This window comes from Echiichthys vipera, assembly GCF_963691815.1.
Source record: "Echiichthys vipera genome assembly, chromosome: 22".
Taxonomy (NCBI): Eukaryota; Metazoa; Chordata; class Actinopteri; order Perciformes; family Trachinidae; genus Echiichthys; species Echiichthys vipera.
Window position 1 is genome coordinate 7,430,676 of NC_139847.1, and position 20,723 is coordinate 7,451,398.

General features: G+C 39.2%; 2 protein-coding genes across 3 annotated transcripts in view; one reads left to right on the top strand and one right to left on the bottom strand.

Annotated features, from left to right (window-relative positions):
* Window positions 1-1,545: 1,545 nt before the first annotated feature.
* On the top strand, window positions 1,546-12,939 carry txnb (thioredoxin b). Its single transcript, XM_083936902.1, has 11 exons — window positions 1,546-1,576; window positions 1,937-2,054; window positions 3,360-3,464; window positions 3,782-3,847; window positions 4,168-4,233; window positions 5,017-5,075; window positions 7,678-7,810; window positions 10,143-10,247; window positions 10,554-10,619; window positions 11,970-12,035; window positions 12,546-12,939. Exons 2-11 carry the CDS (start codon window positions 2,022-2,024, stop codon window positions 12,609-12,611), a joined length of 765 nt encoding a protein of 254 aa, XP_083793028.1. The 5' UTR covers window positions 1,546-1,576; window positions 1,937-2,021; the 3' UTR covers window positions 12,612-12,939.
* Window positions 12,940-13,011: 72 nt separating this feature from the next.
* The window catches only part of svep1 (sushi, von Willebrand factor type A, EGF and pentraxin domain containing 1), a 91,488-nt gene continuing 83,776 nt past the window's right edge, over window positions 13,012-20,723 (bottom strand). The window contains exons 45-49 of one of the 2 annotated variants that reach the window (XM_083937097.1): window positions 18,866-19,036; window positions 17,102-17,197; window positions 15,628-15,723; window positions 14,305-14,398; window positions 13,012-13,304 (exon numbers count right to left, since the gene is read on the bottom strand). In XM_083937097.1, the coding sequence (XP_083793223.1) occupies window positions 13,274-13,304; window positions 14,305-14,398; window positions 15,628-15,723; window positions 17,102-17,197; window positions 18,866-19,036 (488 nt within the window). In that variant the 3' untranslated portion in view covers window positions 13,012-13,273. The remainder of the gene's footprint in view (window positions 13,305-14,304; window positions 14,399-15,627; window positions 15,724-17,101; window positions 17,198-18,865; window positions 19,037-20,723) is intronic. The other variant, XM_083937098.1, reaches the window with a different exon arrangement.

Below are 20,723 nucleotides of genomic sequence, written 5' to 3' on the forward strand. Positions count from 1 at the left end.
GTCACTCTTAGTACAAATGATGTCACTACTGACATTTATGTGTATTGGGCTTTCAATTCTAGATATGCACAATTACATTTTAGATATCTAGAGTTAACATTCTGGATATCTGTATGGCATTAGTGGCTGTTGTATGGCTGTTGAAAAATGTTATGTCAGTGTCATAAGGAAAATAGTATGATGAAGATAATGTATTCTGTGGGTAACGGGGGCGTAACTAGATAAGCTTTTGTGAATTGTATGATTTAAACTAAGATAATGTGTGATGATGATGATGATGATCTGACATGCCCGAAACAAAGAAATAAATATATCTGTAATTACAATTATGACTAGTAACAATTGGATTGTACTGTAGATATCAGAAAAGGGAGTTTTTCCTAGTGCGAATTACATCACAGATCTCCAAAATGCTCATTTTACACTGGAGATCAAAATTAGAGAACAAAGTACTAATACTTGATTTATTCTGAAATATTGTGTTTTTTTATTGTTCAAAATTTGATAGAATATCTGCTGTGGCTTTATCGCTGCTGCACTAGCATGATTTTTTAAATAACCAAGGCACATTTTTTTTCTGGACGCTGGACATTTACATGTTTCAATATTCTTAACTTCAAGGAACTGCTAAACCTGTTTTGCAGTGTGACAGGTGACATAGTCTTGCATGAAAATTGTGGGTTAATTGGGAGACAATTGCAGTAAATCCTCAAAGCAATTTCAGTCAAAAGCAACTGGACTTGGTTATTTGTCTAGGCAGACTGGTCCCGGACCAGTCCCAGCCTGGTCAGATGCGTACATGAACTGATGAAGCCTCTTGGATGAGAGGTGAAACGTCTTCCTAGACAAATAACCAAGTCCAGTTGCTTTTGACTGAAATTGCTTTGCGGATAACTGTGACCTGGACAAATGAGAACATTCACAGGCTAATTGCAGTAAAGGTATCGCATGTTGCTGAAGAAGGTTCATAAACATTTGCATTCACCCTGTCGTGCAGCTGTACAAGAGGCCCAACTCCTGCTGCAGAAAACACCCCCCAAACCATGACATGACACTAAAGTTTAATTTATTTGGGTCTGATTGGAAACATTATGTTCAGAGTCAGACTGGGGAAAGACTGAACCAAAAGTGTCAGTTAGATTTGGAGGAGGATTTGCCCAGATCTAAACCCCATAGAGAATCTCTGGAAAATCCTTGCCAACAACGTAATGTCTTAGAAACCCACTACAGTTACTGAACTGTGGAAGAGACTGAAGAAGAACGGACCAAGATCAAACCAGAGCAGTGTGAGAAACTAGTGATGTCCTGTGGGCGCAGATGTGCTGAAGTCATTCAAAACTGTGGTCTCTACACTTCCTGTTCATTTTTGAATCCTAGAGAAGAAAACATTGTTTAAATCTTCTTAAATTTAAATCTTAAAGAACATGCTGGTACAGCAGTGGTACTGTGAGGGATTATGGACAGTACAGTGTTAAACGTGCTCCTTGTTAAGCCGCACCCATTTTCATGTCACAGCTCGTTTAGTTTCATTCTCTAAATGTTTCAGTTGGTGTCTGGTTTGCCTCTGTGAACACAAGTGAGTGATATTTGGTGTAAAGAATGTACGACTTTGGTGATTTATACAGTTTATAGAGTCATGTCTGAGTTTAACAGCTGTTTATCTTGTAATTTAGTGGCAAATGTGTGTTGTGTGGCAGTCTTTACTGTACCTGTGGTGTATATGTGTAACCTGTAGAGGTATGTTGTCATTGTAGTTTAAGTCTTCAGTACATGTTTAGCACTGTTCATGGAGAGTTGTTCGTGCCATTTTTGTCTGAGGATTATGCTAGTTTGTTTCCTCTCTCATTTAGAAACACACACACTTCTTCAAATACTGTAAAACTAATAGTGCCTGTGCATCTTTATAATATATATGTTTACATTAAACCCGTCAAAGGATATACCTGCCTCCCGTATCCTGACTAGACGCCCCGCATCTGTGACTAAGTGACCTAACCACCAAGAGCTCCATCACAGCTACCATGGGAGGTTCAGTGATAATTGTGGAAACTTTGGTAAGTCGTGTCTTTCTGTCTGTTTTGAAGCTTTTATCGTTTACTTTACCAATGGTTGATGACACGGTGCTTCAACCCACCTAACCGGTTTTGAATTATCGGGTGACGAGAGACAGGTTTGTCGTAAGTGAGCAGGAAATAAATACTTTTGTCTCATTTGTCGGTGGCTTTTAAAACGTTGCCATAGAAACAGTTTTTTGCAAAAAGACGCAGAAATATTAGCTCTCTCCATTAAGAAAATATCAGCCGTTGTTTGGCAAGTGTGTGTCATTACCGAAGTTTGTACCGATGCCTTCTAAAGTAACTTTAGGTGTGTATTCATTCGAGTCGAATACCTGGAATAAGGCAGGTCTCTCTCACCGAAACGCCCCTAATTTGAATGTGAGGCCATTTGACCGGGCTTTTTTTCCCCTGAAAAAAGTCTGGTTGCCGAGTGAATATAACATTAAGTGGGATGTGACGTAGGTAGTACTCGACACACAATAACACGCACCGTAAGTCAGCTAAATAGAGAATAGACGCAATCATCCCCTATTTTCGCCACCCTGTGCATCACAGAGATGAGAAACACAGCGTCTCTGCTGTTCAATGTTTGTCGGCCCTCAGGGGCCCCTGGGGCAGTTGCCTGCCTTGTCAGCTAGCAAGCGCCGCCTCTGCTTGGATGGGGATGGTAATATACTTGACTATTTACGGAGCACATTATCATACACAAACTTTATCGCCCAGAGAACAGGAAACCCTGTATATGTATTGTATGTATATATATATTTAGCACATGCGTATAATATCTATTCAGCATAGTCACAGTAAGGCTCTGACATCGTTGGTAATCATGAACAGTTGTAGTTTTATAAGGTAGAGTCCTTTTTTGTTTCATATTAATTTGGTGTTGGCACCTGTCCGGGTGCTGTGTCCATACTGTTGTCCATCCATATGTTGTGTTGCCCTGACAACAGCAGTTGTGTCTCTGTCACCAGATTGGTCACACATACACATTCAAACACAAACACATTTCTGGCGATTTCCAGGTCATTTTCCAAACCTGCATTGTACTGAATGTAGTTGTCTGCTGTTATTTTTAATATCACAAAACAAGAATTATACCTCTGTTGCTGTGGGAGAAGGGAAAGCTCCTCTTTCAGGATGCTAGTATTGCTACAAGTGCCTTTTTTTATATAGAGGAAACCAAGTAGCAGTGTTCGAAGTACAATATGTGAGAATATCATGCTGGATATGATGAGTTCAGGTTCGTTAATCCATCATAGTTTATTCAAAACAAACATTATATACTTTAATTTTCTGCAGGAGCAGTTCAAGTCCATCTTGGCGGAGTCTGGAGACAAGCTGGTGGTGGTGGACTTCACAGCCACCTGGTGTGGCCCCTGTAGAATTATTGGCCCCCACTTTGAAGTAAGTAGATTGTTTTGGGTCTCAGCTCTGGTCAAAACCGTAGTTAAATGACTTTTGAATGGTTGGAAAGGATGAAACGTTTGTTGTTTAAGGGAGCCCTCTCCCGAGGGACACGTGCTATCGAGGGCAGCGTCTCTCAGACGTTTGTAAAGCTGTTCCAACCTCAAGTACAAATTACAGCTTAACTGGAAAAAGTGATGCACATCTACCTTCAACACTTACTTTAAATCAGGGACAGAAATGCATCAGTATATATTCTTTTTCTCACCAGCGGTACGTTGTTTGTTATGAATGCTCACTGATCGACTCTCTTGCAGAAAGAGTCGTTAAATCCTCTGAACAAGAATGTGGTTTTCCTGAAGGTGGACGTGGATGAAGCTGAGGTAAGTGTGGGTCCTTTCTGTCTTTATTTCTTAATTCAATAACTGGGGCTGCCAAATAACATGTCATGTTGAGTCATCCAGATCTGCAGACATGAAGGATGACTCAACAAATCCTGTCTGGCAGCATTTCACAAGATGTTAGAGACTGCACTATAGATGTTTTGGCGTGTGTGTTCAGTGTTTTTATTGTTTTTAATCTTAAATGTCTGTTTTCACAACATAAAGAAGCTATAAAAGCTTTTGTATGTTAGCTTGAACAGTTCCCAGTCAGGGCGCAGCAGTGTTTCAGACTTGCTGTTGTAACTTTCTTCTCTTTTCAGGAAGTGAGTGTACACTGTGGAATTCAGGCCATGCCCACGTTCATGTTTTACAAGAATGGAGCAAAGGTAAGCATGAAAACAAACAGCAAAGACGTAAACATTGGACATATTTTGAATTTGAGAGTTTGCAGCATTTACCAGTTTTCTGGTAACACACACACACACACACACACACACACACACACACACACACACACACACACACACACACACACACACACACACACACACACACACACACACACACACACACACACACACACACACACACACACACACACACACACACACACACACACACACACACACACACACACACACACACACACACACACACACACACACACACACACACACACACACACACACACGTTAGAAAAACAACAAAAATAAATAAAATGTAAAAAATAAATAAAATAATAAAAACAATAAATTAAAAAATAAAATAGATAAATAGTTAAACATAAGATAAAAATAAAATAAATAATAAAAACAATAAATGAACTAAAACAATAATAAAACCTAAAATAATTAATAAAAACAATAATTTCACTAAATAAATAATAAAAACATAAAATAAATAATAAAAATATAAAATAAATAATAAAAACATAAAATAAATAATAAAAATATAAAATAAATAATAAAAACATAAAATAAATAATAAAAACATAAAATAAATAATAAAAACATAAAATAAATAATAAAAACAAAATAAAAAATAATATAAAAATCAAATAATTCACTAAAAATCTGATCAAATCAATAAACAAAATAGTCAGCACTTCTTCACAGTGGGGAAATATCTAATACCTTACTTGAGACTCTCCTGTCTTTTCTGTCTTTCAGGTGTTTGAATTCAAGGGTAATAACAAGGACTTACTGGTCAACAAAGTGGCAGAGCTGAGGTCATAAAGTCCAGACCAGGCCACACCATATGTCTCTCTTTGTGTAGTAATAAGAACTGTAATAATCATTTATTCCACTCATATGTTGGTGACATGACGACTACTTTTAATTCTGCTTTGTATGAAACTGACTTCCAACTCCTGAACTTTCCTATTATGCTGTGTTCAACAAGGTGGATTTAATAAAAGTTGAGATACAGGAACTTTGTACTTTATTTATTCACAATCGAGTGCATCGAGCACGACCCAACACGACTTTGACACACACACCTGGTTGTGTGTTCAGTTTTGTGTGGTTTAGTTTGTGTAAAGCAGTGATCATAATATGTTCATTGGTTTCACAATAGCCTAATATATGTATATATATTTATATATATTAGGAAATATGTTAATACTGGCGCAGACCATCCCTTTGGAAGTATTGACATGACAATGTTTATTTATTTTTATATGATCCTTGCTGTATTTATTTCTTCTATTCATTGTTTCGGCTCTCATGCGTTGTGTTATATTTTAGTGTTTGTCACTTTCTGTATAAATCTAATGTTTAAATAAAATAATCAATAATAAAATATGTGAATGTGACAAAAAAAAGCATAGTTATGACGTCATGACGACAGGTCACATACGGGACGTTGTACATCGGTATTACCGTACTACACTGGAATTGAGCTGCGCTGACACAGTCGTTTACGGTAAACCAGGAATTTGTCAAGTCACTGTGACTCGAGTTACTGTTTCATCTGTTCTCCTGTAATCATTAACATAATAACAGCACTTATAATATCGATACTACGACCGAATGATCATACGAGATACATTCAATTCAACTGTATTTATAGTGCTGAATCATAAAAGAGAGAGAGAGAGAGAGAGAGAGAGAGAGAGAGAGAGAGAGAGAGAGAGAGATAGACAGAGAGAGAGAGAGAGAGAGATAGACAGAGAGAGAGAGATAGACAGAGAGAGAGAGAGAGAGAGATAGACAGAGAGAGAGAGAGAGAGAGATAGACAGAGAGAGAGACAGAGTAAAAACATTGGAAAAATGTTTCTTGATTTGAATTGATTCACTTCATCAATTACTTTTTTTTATGAAATGGGGGGTTAATATATCAATATGTTATGCTTTGGCAATATTGTTTATATAACATTCATACCAATAAAGCCAATTCAATTGAATTGGATAAATAATAATATATATGTATTAAAAAATGAAACCATACACTTAACTTGGGAACGGTATTACAAATATATATATATATATATATAGAGAGAGAGAGAGAGAGAGAGAGAGGGGGAGAGAGAGAGAGAGAGAGAGAGAGAGAGAGAGGGGAAGAGAGAGAAGACAGACAGACAGACAGACAGACAGACAGACAGACAGACAGACAGACAGACAGACAGACAGACAGACAGACAGACAGACAGACAGACAGATAGATAGATAGATAGATAGATAGATAGATAGATAGATAGATAGATAGATAGATAGATAGATAGATAGATAGATAGATAGATAGATAGATAGATAGATAGATAGATAGATAGATAGATAGATAGATAGATAGATAGATAGATAGATAGATAGATAGATAGATAGATAGATAGACAGACAGACAGACAGACAGACAGACAGACAGACAGACAGACAGACAGACAGACAGACAGACAGACAGACAGACAGACAGACAGACAGACAGACAGACAGACAGACAGACAGACAGACAGACAGACAGACAGACAGACAGACAGACAGACAGATAGATAGATAGATAGATAGATAGATAGATAGATAGATAGATAGATAGATAGATAGATAGATAGATAGATAGATAGATAGATAGATAGACAGACAGACAGATAGATATATAGATAACAGAATGAAATGACACAGAAATGACAGTAACTGTTATATTATCTATAGTAATAACATTAATATGAGACAGTTATGGCAGTTAATATACGAGAAAGATATGAATAGTAGAATAATGGCGGTTAAGGTGACAGGTCAAATATTAATAGTAGCAATAATAGCTGTAATACTATTAGAAATACGACATATACGTATCATTATGGCAGTGAATACTAGAACTAATAAGAGCAATCACACCAAAGGTCATATTTGGTGGTGGGTCGCCTACTCTGAAGCCTGTTTGTCAGTTTGATCTCTTAGATTTGAGCTTTATTTCTCTCAAACACTCAACATACAGCGACAGACTAAAACACAACAGGTTTATTAAAACACACAGATTAAACACAGTCAGATTAATCAATCCTGATTGATTTCATCCAACTAAAACAAAAGAAAATGGACTTTAATCCAAATTTTTAAAAAAAGAAAGCACACACCCTAGCGGACGTGACGTAACAAAGACGAAAACTATTACGCCGCTTACATCCTTCAAAATAAACGTCTTTATCGGAAAAATCTTTGCGAATCAAAGTAAATAACACAAATTGTGAATTACGTATGAAATGAAAAGGCACATATCACAGGCACAGCACACACCTCGCTTCAACGCTGTCTATAAGCAGTGTAACAGCGGCGACTTTTATTTTTGAAGGACACTTACTTCCGCTGTGGTTCGGGCGGCGGTTGAGCAGCTTGACCCAACGGACATAAAACGCGGTGTACCCTTCTGAAGAGAGGATTCCCAACCGTAACCGTTATTTGTTCATCCTCGAGGCTCGTACACGCAACATATATCATGGGAGGCTCAGTGATAAACGTGGAAACTTTGGTAAGTTTTGTCTTTTTCTTAAATGGTTTTTGCAGCTTTTTTCATCGTTTAACCGTCACCAACGGTCGATGGTGTGGGGCTTCCACCGTCCCCGGGGCAGCCGCGCGCCCGCTGCCCCCTCATGGTTTCCGCCTCTCGTGACTCATTCTTTCATAGGATTTTAAGCTCCAGGGTTTGACTTCACCGTCATTTAACGGAGAGTTGGATTAATAAACCCTCATGTTCGTGACTTAATACGCTAAAGGCTGCTTCATAGTAGCTATGGTGACGTGACTAAGTGAATAACTAGTACCTGGATGTAACAACGTCAACCGCCACCATGTGTGTTAACCGTTAACCAGCGGAACTGTGTCACCAGTCGGACAGTTTGGGGTAAATTCTATCCGACTTTCTGTTTAACCTATGAATATAAATTAAGATTTGATGTTTTGAGTTAATTTAATAGCGTTAATCTAAAGTTAAATTTCTTATCTTTGTAACAATGTATCGTTTTAACGGCTTAATATATCTTTGTGCTTACAAAAGTGGTCAAAAGGACGCTAACACCGGGGAATTAGCCGTGTGCTCCTCTCGGCCCTACTCGGACACCCCAATCCCCTCTCGGTAAACACTGGGAGCTGCTGGACATCCACATTAACATCAATGCTGTCAAAACATCCAGAACAATATTTCAGTCCTTCATAACAAAATCTTGTGCTTTAACAGCTCCAAAATAAACCATTAAGTCTTCTTAATTTACATTTTTAATGTAAACCACCACCTGACCCCCTCAGGCTGAGCATCGCCCAAACGTTCTCACTGCTTTAACTCATCAACATCACTTTCAAATAATGTTTTCACATGTAAATCCCCATGTACGAATATGAAACTTCACTTGTAGATTCTTTGAAGTGTGTAAATAAAATCTACTTGCACTTCGGTGGCGATCACCCAGTAAAAGCACCGTGAAAAGACCGGAAACTGCGGCAGACTGGATCCGTCCGGATGGGGCTAACACCAGCTAACGTCCGACTGGTGATACACTCCCTATAACTACTGTTGCCATGTTGTACGTTAGAAAAGCGGATAACGTTACGCCACTGGCGTTAAGTCGAAAGGAGTTCCCTGTGCCCCGGGCCTCTAACACCGTGAACAATGCTGCACACTCTCAGCGTGATGTTGGCTGCGGATGAATGGGGTTAGCGTAGGAGCTGTAACAACTTGTAGCTAACGTGTACGCTACGGCATCACGCAGCAGGCCGTACCGACTGTTGTTTTCTCCCAGGATGCTCGGGAGGGGACGGTAATATACTTTACTATCACGGACACGTTATCATACCCGACCCTTACGGCCTAGAGCGCGCAGGGAAACCCCGTATATGTGGCTATAAATGACGTTGAGCACCACGTCAGTTTACTTAATGTGCAACCATTATAAAAACAATTATTTAATTAACAAATACGTTTAATGTCTGTTCAGCATAGTGGTTGTAATGCTCTGATGTCGTTGGTAATTATCGGTGGTTTTATAAGGTAGAGTCCTTTTTGGTGTTGGCACCTGTCCAGGTGTTGTGCTCATAATGGTCTCCAAACCAACTGGTTTCCCTATGTTGTGTTGCCCTGACAACAACAGCAGCAATCATATTGTACGTTTTTTATAAACTTTATTTAATATTAACATACAAACTCACAGACAAACTTAAATAATACAAACTAATACATCTTTCCTGAATATAATAACAATAGATATGAGAGAGAAGAGTAAAATAATAACAACAAAAAGGGAAAAAGAAACAGTCAAAGACCAAAACTAGGGGGTAGTCAAAGTTTTAGATGAACTTATTAGTAAAAGCAACAAAACACAACTTCTTACTAGTGAATCTGAATTTATGGCTATGGTATTATGACATTATTATAATGATAAAATCCATCATCAAACACAGCAGCAGTTGTGCTCCGCCTCTGTCACCAGATTTGCACACATTCACAAACACATTTCTGGTGATTTCCGAGTCGTTTTGTAAACCTGCATTGTACTGAATGTAGTTGTCTGCTGTTATTTTTAATATCACAAAACAAGAATTATACCTCTGTTGCTGTGGGAGAAGGGAAAGCTCCTCTTTCAGGATGCTAGTATTGCTACAGGTGCCTCTTTTTATATAGAGGAAACCAAGTAGCAGTGTTCGAAGTACAATATATGATAGAATATCATGCTGTTTTGTGAAGGTTGGGTTTACATTTGCAGCGACAGTATCTCCTGACCGTCGACCAGATTCATAACTGGATATGAGGAGTTCAGGTTCGTTAATCCATCATGATTAATTCAAAACAAACATGTTTTCATTTTCTGCAGGAGCAGTTCAAGTCCATCTTGGTGGAGTCTGGAGACAAGCTGGTGGTGGTGGACTTCACAGCCGCCTGGTGTGGCCCCTGTAAAGTCATTGGCCCACACTTTGAAGTAAGTAGATTATTTCTGGTCAAAACCGTAGTTAAATGACTTTTGGATGGTTGGGAAAGATGAAACGAGGGACACGTGTTTATCGAGGGCAGCGTCTCTCAGACGTTTGTAAAGCTGGTCCAACCTCAAGTAGAAATTACAGCTTAACTGGAAAAAGTGATGCAATTGATTTAAAATAGCACAACCACGATTTCAGATTTGTAGACAATTCTAGCTTCTAGACTTCAGACACGCATCAGTATATATTCTTTTTCTCACCAGCGGTACATTGTTGGTATGAATGCTCATTGATGGACTCTCTTGCAGAAAGAGTCGTTAAATCCTCTGAACAAGAATGTGGTTTTCCTGAAGGTGGACGTGGATGAAGCTGAGGTAAGTGTGTGTCCTTTCTGTCTTTATTTCTTATTTTGTTTTAAGCCTGAAGCACCAGTACAGAGATCCAAAACATCAGTCGGTTAGAGTGGTCTAGACTTACTCTATATGAAAGGTGTCTTGAGGTAACTTTTGTTATGCTTTTAAATTATAAATAAACTTGAATTAAAATAAGATCTGTAAGAGTTGACCATCTGTTTTGGACTGTAAAGGAAAGTCTGGTGTTGTGTGAGAGAGGGATAACAGTAAATGTCCTTTTACTACTTTTGTCGGTGGTTTACTAACCATGTCTTTCATGAACAGTGGACGTGGAACCACAGCTGTGAACAAAACATGGTGGCATGAGAAAAGTTTGCTTGATAATTGTTATGCTGTTTATATTTTTTTATATTAGGGACATAAAAATGCAGATAAATAACCTGTGAGCCCTAAACATTAACAGCGAGGCAGAATGATTGGCTGACTCTGTTTATTGTAACCACATGTGGTACGGTAAATATCGGACTAATTTTCTCATAATCTTATTTTAAATGTATTCTGAGCAGTTAAAAATTCTTCAGACCTAAAATCCAACTGCCTGAAGTTACCTGGATAACTTTGCAGGTGTTTTTGTTACAGATCATATGAAGTAAACTTCATTTCTCCAAGGCTTCACAGCACATTTCCATATTTTTATTTTTTATTTATTAATAGCTGATTTTGTTTTTCTTATCTGATAAAATAAGTTTGCTTATAACAAATGATACAAAAAATAATATGGGATTTGATTCCACGGCCATTTTGGCAACAATTTAAAAAGAAATGCAAGGTTAGTATTTTTCCCCCTTTTTTAAAATAATTAACTCTATAAATCCATTACAATCTAAAATATTTTGAACAAAAAACACAGATGTTGGGGGAATTTAGGGAAATGTTTGTGAGTACAGGGGTCAAAACATTTGAAGCATCTTCCCAAAACTGTCCTGAAGCATGTTTTTTTAGACATTCACATGAAAAGCCACAACCTAAGTGATAAAAAAAAAAAAAAATAGTAATTTGTCTACTCCTATAACACGCTCTAAATGCGCAGACACGTGTGGATGAGCGTGCACTAAACTAAGCAGATGTGATCCTCTGCTGAACCTGCTCATGTTAAAACACCGACTGGACCAGGTGGCAGCTCACTTGTAGAGGGAAACGGCTGCTGTGTTGCAGTGGTATACATGTGTGGTTGAACAAATTAAACCTGTAAGGTGGTACATGTTCTGTGGTCCGTTCACAGCATCTCTAATCTCTTTTGTATGTCGGCTTGAGCAGGGTTTTTGACTGTGTCCATCCGTCTTACTCTTGTTTTTTTTTTGCTCTTTTCAGGAAGTGAGTGTACACTGCGGGATTAAGTGCATGCCCACGTTCATGTTCTACAAGAACGGAACAAAGGTAAGCATGGAAATATACAGCAAAGATGTAAACATTTGATACTTTATCACTTTTTGATACAGTTGTTAATTAACACATCATCATTCACTAAAGCTGTACGGTCCGACCATCAGACCCGAGTTCTCCCTGTACACGTCAAATGGAGAGCTCTTCTGCTGTGGGGAAATATCTAACACCTTAATGGGATGATTTTTTAGTTTTAATGTTAAATTGACTTTAAAAAAGTAATTAGGGCGGCTGGTGGCACAGTGGTTAGAGCAGTTAACACGTGTAAAGAGGCTGAAGGTCCTCGAGGCAGTGGCCGCGGGTTCAACTCCGACCTGCGGCTCTTTGCTGCATGTCTCCCCCTCTCTCACCCCATTTCCTGTCTGTTCTTTAGAATAAATGCTTGAGAAACTGCCCAAAAGTAATAATTTTAATGCTTATAACTGACTTATTTTATTTTTTTTTATAAATGTATACGTTTAAATTAAAGCTGTCTTTAACTCTCCTTTCTGCTCTGTCTTTCAGGTGTTCGAGTTCGCTGGTGCTAACCAGGAGACGCTGTTTAGTAAACTGGCAGAGCTGAGGACGTAAAGTCCCACCGACCAATCCACACCGTCTCTTTGTATAGAAAACACAGTAGCGGTCTCTATGTACCTGCCTGAGAAATGTCCACGTTCATGTTATGCACAATAACCATAAGGTCCCGTACTTCACAGGGGGAACAATAATATATTCCACTCATCATGTATTGGTGAATTCAGTCCAGTGTATGTTTCGCCTTTCTTAATCGGCTGAGATTTGATTAAAACCTGACGACCACTTTTAACTCTGTTTTGTATGAAATTGGCTTCTAACTCCTGAACTTTCCTATTATGCTGTGTTCAACAAGGTGGATTAAATAAAAGATGAGTTACAGGAACTTTGTACTCTCCTTATTCACACAGCGCCTTGCTGTAAGAGCAAAGAATCTGATGGACAAAGAGCATTTAATGGCATTTAATGCTTTAATAAAAATGTGAGAATAGTTTACACATATACATTGAACAGTCACATCAATAGTTTTTACACATCGTACAAGTATATAGCAGCATATGTTTAATACTGTTGAGTCTCTATATGAAAAAATACAGCTTTATTTTACAAAATGGTTCTTGCTTTGCCTTTGCAGAGAGATGAGAATGAATGGTTTACAAGTGGGTCAGTTAACTTTACAAGATTTCCCTTCATAAGACGATTCACATGGAGCGGAACATTTAGAAGTGATAGTATCCTGATTTCCTTTTCCTGCGAAGACAAGGAAGAAGAAACCAATCAGTCGTCAGTTAAAATGACAGAAAAGCGACATTCTCTCTTTCACATCAGTGTCTCTTTAAGAGTAAACGTTGCCACTGATCTTCTCTGTCACCCACAGTACGAGACTCTCAATATAATTTGTTTTGCAAGTTAAATTTAATAAGAACTAAGAGAAGAAATAAGATTTCCCAGAATGCTTTTTGACAACCTCCAGAGACCTTACTGCAGCAGGGTTCCCACGCATCCTGGAGACCAGTTGACCAATATTCCAGTCATGGAAAATGAGTAAAATAACCTGGAAAATTCTTTCAACGTGATCCCAATTTTCCTTAGGTGAGAGTGTGCACTACTGGGCTTTCCATCAGGACTCCTCTAAACGGATACGGTTTCCATGTGAAGAAGTAAACGTTCAGGATCACACTGACGTTTAAAATGGACCATAGTATTTTGAACGGGCTGCTCTGTTATGCTGCAGACACGCTGTGAACACACCCCAAACTCACGTCTCAGGGCAGCACACGCAGTTTGGATGACGCTACAATTTTAAGGACCAGTGTGTAGGATTAGTGGGAACACAACTGTGTTTTCATTAGTGTGTAAAGACCTGGAATTTCTCTGAATTTGGCCTGTAAAGTCCTTGAAATAGACATCTAAGGTGATGTTTTTGCTCACGGCTACAGTGAAAACGTCCTGGCAGAACGAAACAGACTGTAAAGTACATCACCAGTGGATGTTCAAGTGTAACTCCGGCGCAAAAATCATCCCATGGTCTTTTTCGACACTTGCATACATCAAATAAACCATCGGGACAGTTTTTTTTGGTGTATGAACCATTAACGGACAAATCCCTGAGTCGCTAACAGCCGGACGCTATGGACCAACCACTTTTAAAAGTTAGTGCTGAACCCTGTCGTTAAAAATATGAGTTATCTCATTTATTCAAACATTTGAAACTTTTCAAGAACGTTTCTTTTTGCTAGTCTCTAATCACCTGGAGCAGTCGTGTCCGCTCCACCCTGGACTGCAGTGACATCTGTTGGGCCTGATGCATCTGCCTCCATTCAGACAAGGTGATGAACACACAGCTGTGGATGGGACACACACACACGCACGCACGCACACGCACGCACGCACACACACACACACACACACACACACACACACACACACACACACACACACACACACACACACACACACACACACACACACACACACACACACACACACACACACACACACACACACACACACACACACACACACACACACACACACACACACACACAAGCACACGCACACACACACACACACACACACACACACACACACACACACACAAGCACAAGCACACGCACAGTAGTTACTTCAACTGTAATCGGGTTTGCTCATGAGGAAGTCGCACTTATAAGGAAGCAGTAAGGATCTTAGATCTGTTTCACATCCTGTTCGACAAACATGTCACTGATGAGATACTGTAGATGTCAGCTGCAGAAGAAATGCGTATTGTGGTGGAACTGCCCTTTAAATGAGCGCTGATTCATCTCAGTGTGTTTGCTTTGAACTCTCAGCCTGCAACACACTGTCGTGACAGACAGATGGTTAAGTGCTGTCTCGCTCTTCCTCCTTGGTGCCCTCCGTTATCATAAACCCTCATCCGATTCATTTATAGTGTCAGATCATGAGCTAAGGACACTTTTCATACAGAGTTCAACAGGCGGAGACAGATTCTATGGTGGACGGATGTTTGTCTCTGACCGGATGGGATAGAAAGAAAGAAAAAGATGCAAAGCTACCACAGTAATAACATTAAAAAGTTGTAATAATAATAGAAATATGACTAATAATAATTATAGCGTAGGCTCTAATACAATTGTACAAATAGTAGCAATAATAGCAGATATAATAATAATAATAATAATAATAATAATAATAGATATTTGAGTAATGCTGCTAAAAACAACTGAGTAATGGGCAGATTTGCAGGGACAAAAGAGTAAAATATAAGTATTTAATAAAATGCAATGGCAAATTATAATAACGGAGAGATGTAAAAGGTCTTTAATAATACGTCACTACGTTATTATTTACTAACAATTGTTATTAAGGTATTTATAAATGTTATTTATGAGTAATAAACAAAGAAACAAACTATGACGTCACCTCCTTAGTGTCAATGACGTTAAAAAGGGAATCCGGTTAATCGCTCCCGCATGCTCCCATCCTACGTCACTGTGCCGCTGACGCACACCAGCCTACACATGTGAACCCATCACAGACTCACACACACACACACACACACACACAAACTCACCACTGTGACAGCGTGTGCCGGTCCACCCGCTGGGACACTCGCACTGGTAGGGTGCCACGCAACGGCCTCCGTTCAGGCACGGCAGGATGCAGATAGCTGTCGTTAAAGGAGGAGAGAGGAGCGTGAGCAGGGAGGCGTTTGAGGTCATCAGTCTCCTCTCTTTGGGAAATCGAAAACCGTTTTGAAATTAAAGACAATCTGCTTCCTGTTTACGACGTCACATGCACGTGTGGTGTATGTGAATGATACGAGATATATGTTTTAAAACGCTTGTGTTGATGGAGATGGTTTTCATTTTAGAATGAAAACAGTACTACGGCTGAAACACTTAAGTTACTCCAGTTACTTGAATACAAACTCTTCCGAAAGCATCCCGTTGTTAACGCCACTTCATCGAGCGCCTGCCGTTTCGGTTTAATGAGTGACCCTGTTAACTGGTGGATGGGTGTGTGGTTGCCGTAGTGACTGCAAATGTTTAAAACAGTCAGAGAATGCGTAGCTGTGTCTGTGAATGCCTCAATGTTTAGTTTTTCATGACAATGTTGAAAATAACGTTACTTCCTGATCAGTCTTTATAGCTTTGTTTGAGGAAATGCGTCATGCGTTTTGTTCGTTGCTTGTTTTTACGGTAACAGGAAGAGAATAACTGAATTTTCCTGATAATATCTATCTCTAATTCATTTTCTAAACAAGTCTATTTGTCTTTTAAACTTGTTTGAGTAAACGCATGTGTCCCATAGAATTGTATGCACCACTAGTGAACTTATTCATGGTAAATTGCGAGAGTATTGCCTATTACCACACCAAATAGGCCTCCCCCAGACATAATATTTTATTTGTTAGTAATAATACAAAATTATAGATATATATTCATTCTTTTTTTTAAACGATTACTCGACGGAATAATCGGTAGAATACTCGATTACAAAATGTTCGATAGCTGCAGCCCTACATAGTAGCATTGATGCAGCCTCAAAAGTCAGTAGAGTTCATCCTCTGGTGACCACGAATGTCACCAGAGGATCAAGTAGATGTTGACATATTTCACGGGATGTTAGCAAACTGTGACCTGCTGACAGCCCTTCGTGAAATGTCAGGGTTCTTCATCAGTTGCTTGATCGTGTTAAAATGTGTATTTAAAGGATTTCCGCTTCGGTTGAGAGCAGTTTCCAGTCTTGTGTTCGAATTTTTTTGCCGTTCCTTGTTCAACTGTGTTGAGTGAATCTAATAGTGTTTTGTTGAAGTACAGCGGACGAGTAACAATGACTCTCAATGTCTCAGCTGACGACAACCGTTCACTCTGTCTCCATTATCTCTGACCCTCTTTGTGTGCTTTTGTCCGCTGAAACCTGCTTAGCAAGCTGGTTGGATTTCTGTGTGTTAGTGAGTGTTTTAGCTGTTTCGCTCTGAGGATCACGTCACAGGTTGTGTCGGCAGAGTTCACCGACTGATATTTGAACGTTAAAACACTTACGCTCCTCGCAGAGTCGGCCCATCCAGCCCTCGGGGCAGGAGCAGGAGTTGGGCCGCTGACACACGCCTCCATTCTGGCACTGCAGCCAACACACCGCTGAGGGAGAGGGCAAATTACGATAAGAGAAATGCTGCCCCACACACACACACACACACACACACAAAACATATATTCTACATGTATAGAAAGACACGTTTTTATACTCAACATACAGTAGACAAACTCTTTTCAGTGTACAGAGGAGAGCAACATATTCAACCCCCTTCCAGTGAAATAAGAGGAAACAACCGTTTCAACAAACTCATGCGTGAGTGAACAAAGGCAGCATTCACAAACTGCAGATTAGATTCTTCGGTGGAAACCAATAAAAGACATCAGCAGAAACCTGATAGTGTGTGTGTGTGTGTGTGTGTGTGTGTGTGTGTGTGAGTGAGAGAGTGTGAACACAGGAATGAGCACTAACTCAGCAGCTGTTGAGGGAAAGGACAGCCTGGGTCCTGCCCTCATTTTCATATGTAAAACATGCGAGTGGTCATTTCATGCGTCCGGCGGTGATGATTTCTCTTTCTCTTGAAACTGCAGCGAGGGGAGGAAGCTCATGAATATGGAGCTTTGATTCAATACCTGGTCATTAGTCTGTGATGTTCACTGCTTTATAGTTTTTCTATAACGAACCCACCCAACATATTTCGACTTTTACCACAAACAGGTCTGTTTCAATGGGTTGCTTTTGTTTCCTGTTCAAATGAACAAAATTCTTATATTTTGGTCACTACACAGTGTTCAGTTTATAGTTTTGTATGTGGTCTGTTCCACTCATCTGTCTAACCGTCTACACGACATATATTAAACCTGCTGGTCTTGCCTACTGATCTACTCTACTCTCCAATAATGGTTTTCTCCCTTTAACAAAGAAGAGAGTTGATTTAAAAAGCCTCAAATTAAGTTTTTTCCGCTTGAAGGGCACACACTGAAACCAAACCTATGGATGAAATGAGCCTCAACGAACAGAAGTTAGTATTAAAATGTGTTATTTTCACTTCCTAGACAGATTGAGTGAATGGTTTGGGACCATTTAGTAGTTAGGGTAGTTAGTTTTTATGGTCTTTTATAGGTTGTAAATGATACGGTATAATGCACGCACCTCTTTTTTTAATCTCAACAATGTGTTAATATTTAAAATGTCTTAACCATTTGCTTAGTGCCTCTATAAACAAGCTGCAGATAGCTTTCCATGGTATCCCACTACACGTATCTTTGTTATGTCAAGACCCAACTCTACTGTAGACGTGAAGTCACGTTGTTTTTATCGAATCATCCACAGGAATAAGAAAAACACACCAACAGAGAGATACAGCAGACCCTGAAATGCTGAGCCCAGAACAACAAACCGTATTTAACAGGAGTAACATGACAGGCTTTAAAAAGTACACATATATGAATGTATGAGTCACGTGTGAGAACGCAATGTAAGTCTTCTTAACTAGGAGGAAAAAAAAGAGCCCAAAGCAACTATTTCTCTCCTACTTCCACACACCGAACACATGCAGCTGGTGTACACGCAGAAGGAGAAGCATTAGAGGACAGAGAGAGCAGCCACGGAGACGCCTCCTGAGGAAACTGTATGTTTGGGGGATGAGCAGGAGCAGTCCAGAGAAGAATTTTTAAAAAGCGGAACGCCATCGTGTTACAAAAGGGGACAGCCAGAGGAAGCAGGAAAGGGGACAGTCCCTTCTGTCAAACACAGAGGCGTGTTCTCTCTACCTCTGCATGTGGGAGGCGGCGTCCAGGTGCCGTTCTCCAGACACCTGCTCCTCCCGACGCCCTCCATGGCGTAGCCACCGAAACACGAGTACGCGGCCACGTCCCCGAACTGGAACACCGCCCCCCGCACCACCCCATTGGTCACGTGGAGGGGGGGGCCACAGGACACCCCTGTACAACAGCCCAGATGGAACGACCCACGAGTTAACTCACTACACGTTTTCTAGTGTCTGCCTTAACATGCTGAAGATTTTCCTTTACTGACCGGCCTGAAAAGATGACGAGCAAAGAGGAAAGATGCAAGTCCACAGGAAGTGGACAAAATAATAGGATCACCTAACAGTACAGCACAACAGAAGCGTATTGTTTTATTATGTCGACACTGTCAGAGGTGTCGTTTCTCTTTTCTGAAGTAATCATTACTTTAATGACTTTTCCCCGTCACATCATTTTAAAGCGTTTGACTCTTACCAAAAAGTTAATTTTATTATAAGTTAACTTAAGTAGAGTTTAGGTATATTTCCCAAAGTATACTTTATGTAGTAACGGTATTAATATGAATTTACTTGTAGTATATGGGACTAAATTGGCCCACTTTTTAGTGAATAAAAGTATATTTTTAAGTAAACTTTTACACAGTATAAGAGCAGTAAACTAAAGTACACTACTAGTTTATGTCTACGTTTTATTTTTTTCACTGCAACTATACAAGTGAACTTATAGATATACTTTAAGTTTATTTCTAATATACTTAGCTCACATTTTAGTCTATAAAAGTAAACTACAAGTTAACTTAGATATTCTTTTCCTAAGTATATCTCAACGAAAAGATTAAGTACAAGTATAAGTCAAGTGTATTTAAGTATACTTGTATAGTATACAAGTATATACAGTATGTGATATCTTAATTTATATTGTCTATTGTTACCCTCTCATTTGGTCATGTCTTATCCTAGCTGTTCTGTTTGTTTGTTTGTTGTTTTATATTATTTAAGTATGAATCTGACAAGTACATAAAAATTATATACTCTTATTATTTTGGCACACCTGAATAAACTGAGCAATTTGAGTTTGTGGGGCTTCTGTATTGTACTGTCAGGTGTTTCTGTTATTCCGTCTACCCCTTAAATACCTATAAAAATATTAAATGGTGCACTGCATAGTAAGCTGTGTTTTCTGTATCCCTTATTACCGGTGAAGACAGTGAATTTCATGCAAAATATCCATAATGTGTCAGAAACCTCAGTTGTGGCGTAACTGATTTGACAAGTGTACGTCTTAGGGACAAAACAGGACTAAAAGGATTATTGTGAACATGCATATAGGAGAATAAACAGCATGCAAATTTAAAAACAACGAGCAACAGCAAACGTAATCACCAGTGTGTTGCATATTCAGGACAACTGCACGCAAGAAAGATCAAAGGATTGTGTGACAAAGGTTGCCATAGAAGCTGCAGAGGTGCCCGTAATTAGTCCAGCAGACGAGACGCGGACACAGTGTTTGATGCAGCCCCGCGTGCTCTGATAAAAGCTCAGTAATAGAGAACAGAGATGATACTTGAGCGGACAGGCAGGTTTAAACAGCCATGCAAGCGTAGAGGTGAGGTGGAGGTGTTTGGCACAAGCATGCAGACGTGTGTAATATCAAAAACACTATTTCTACTTGATTATCTCGTCAATCACGACATGATTTGCTAGTTTGAGTTCACATCAAAGTCCTAATAATTAGATTTCATTGATTTCCCCAAACACAAATAAATCAAAATGAACTTGATCTCACACTGAGCGAGAACAAAATAAAAATAATCATCATTTATGAGGCCAAAAGTGAAAATAACTGAAATATCTGCAACTGC

Bases quoted from the DNA above. Each gene is read 5' to 3' on its own strand.
- txnb (XM_083936902.1), top strand. From the start codon at position 2,022: ATGGGAGGTTCAGTGATAATTGTGGAAACTTTG. The intron at 2,055-3,359 runs GTAAGTCGTGTC...AATTTTCTGCAG, and splicing joins TGATAATTGTGGAAACTTTG to GAGCAGTTCAAGTCCATCTT. The intron at 3,848-4,167 runs GTAAGTGTGGGT...TTCTCTTTTCAG, and splicing joins TGGACGTGGATGAAGCTGAG to GAAGTGAGTGTACACTGTGG.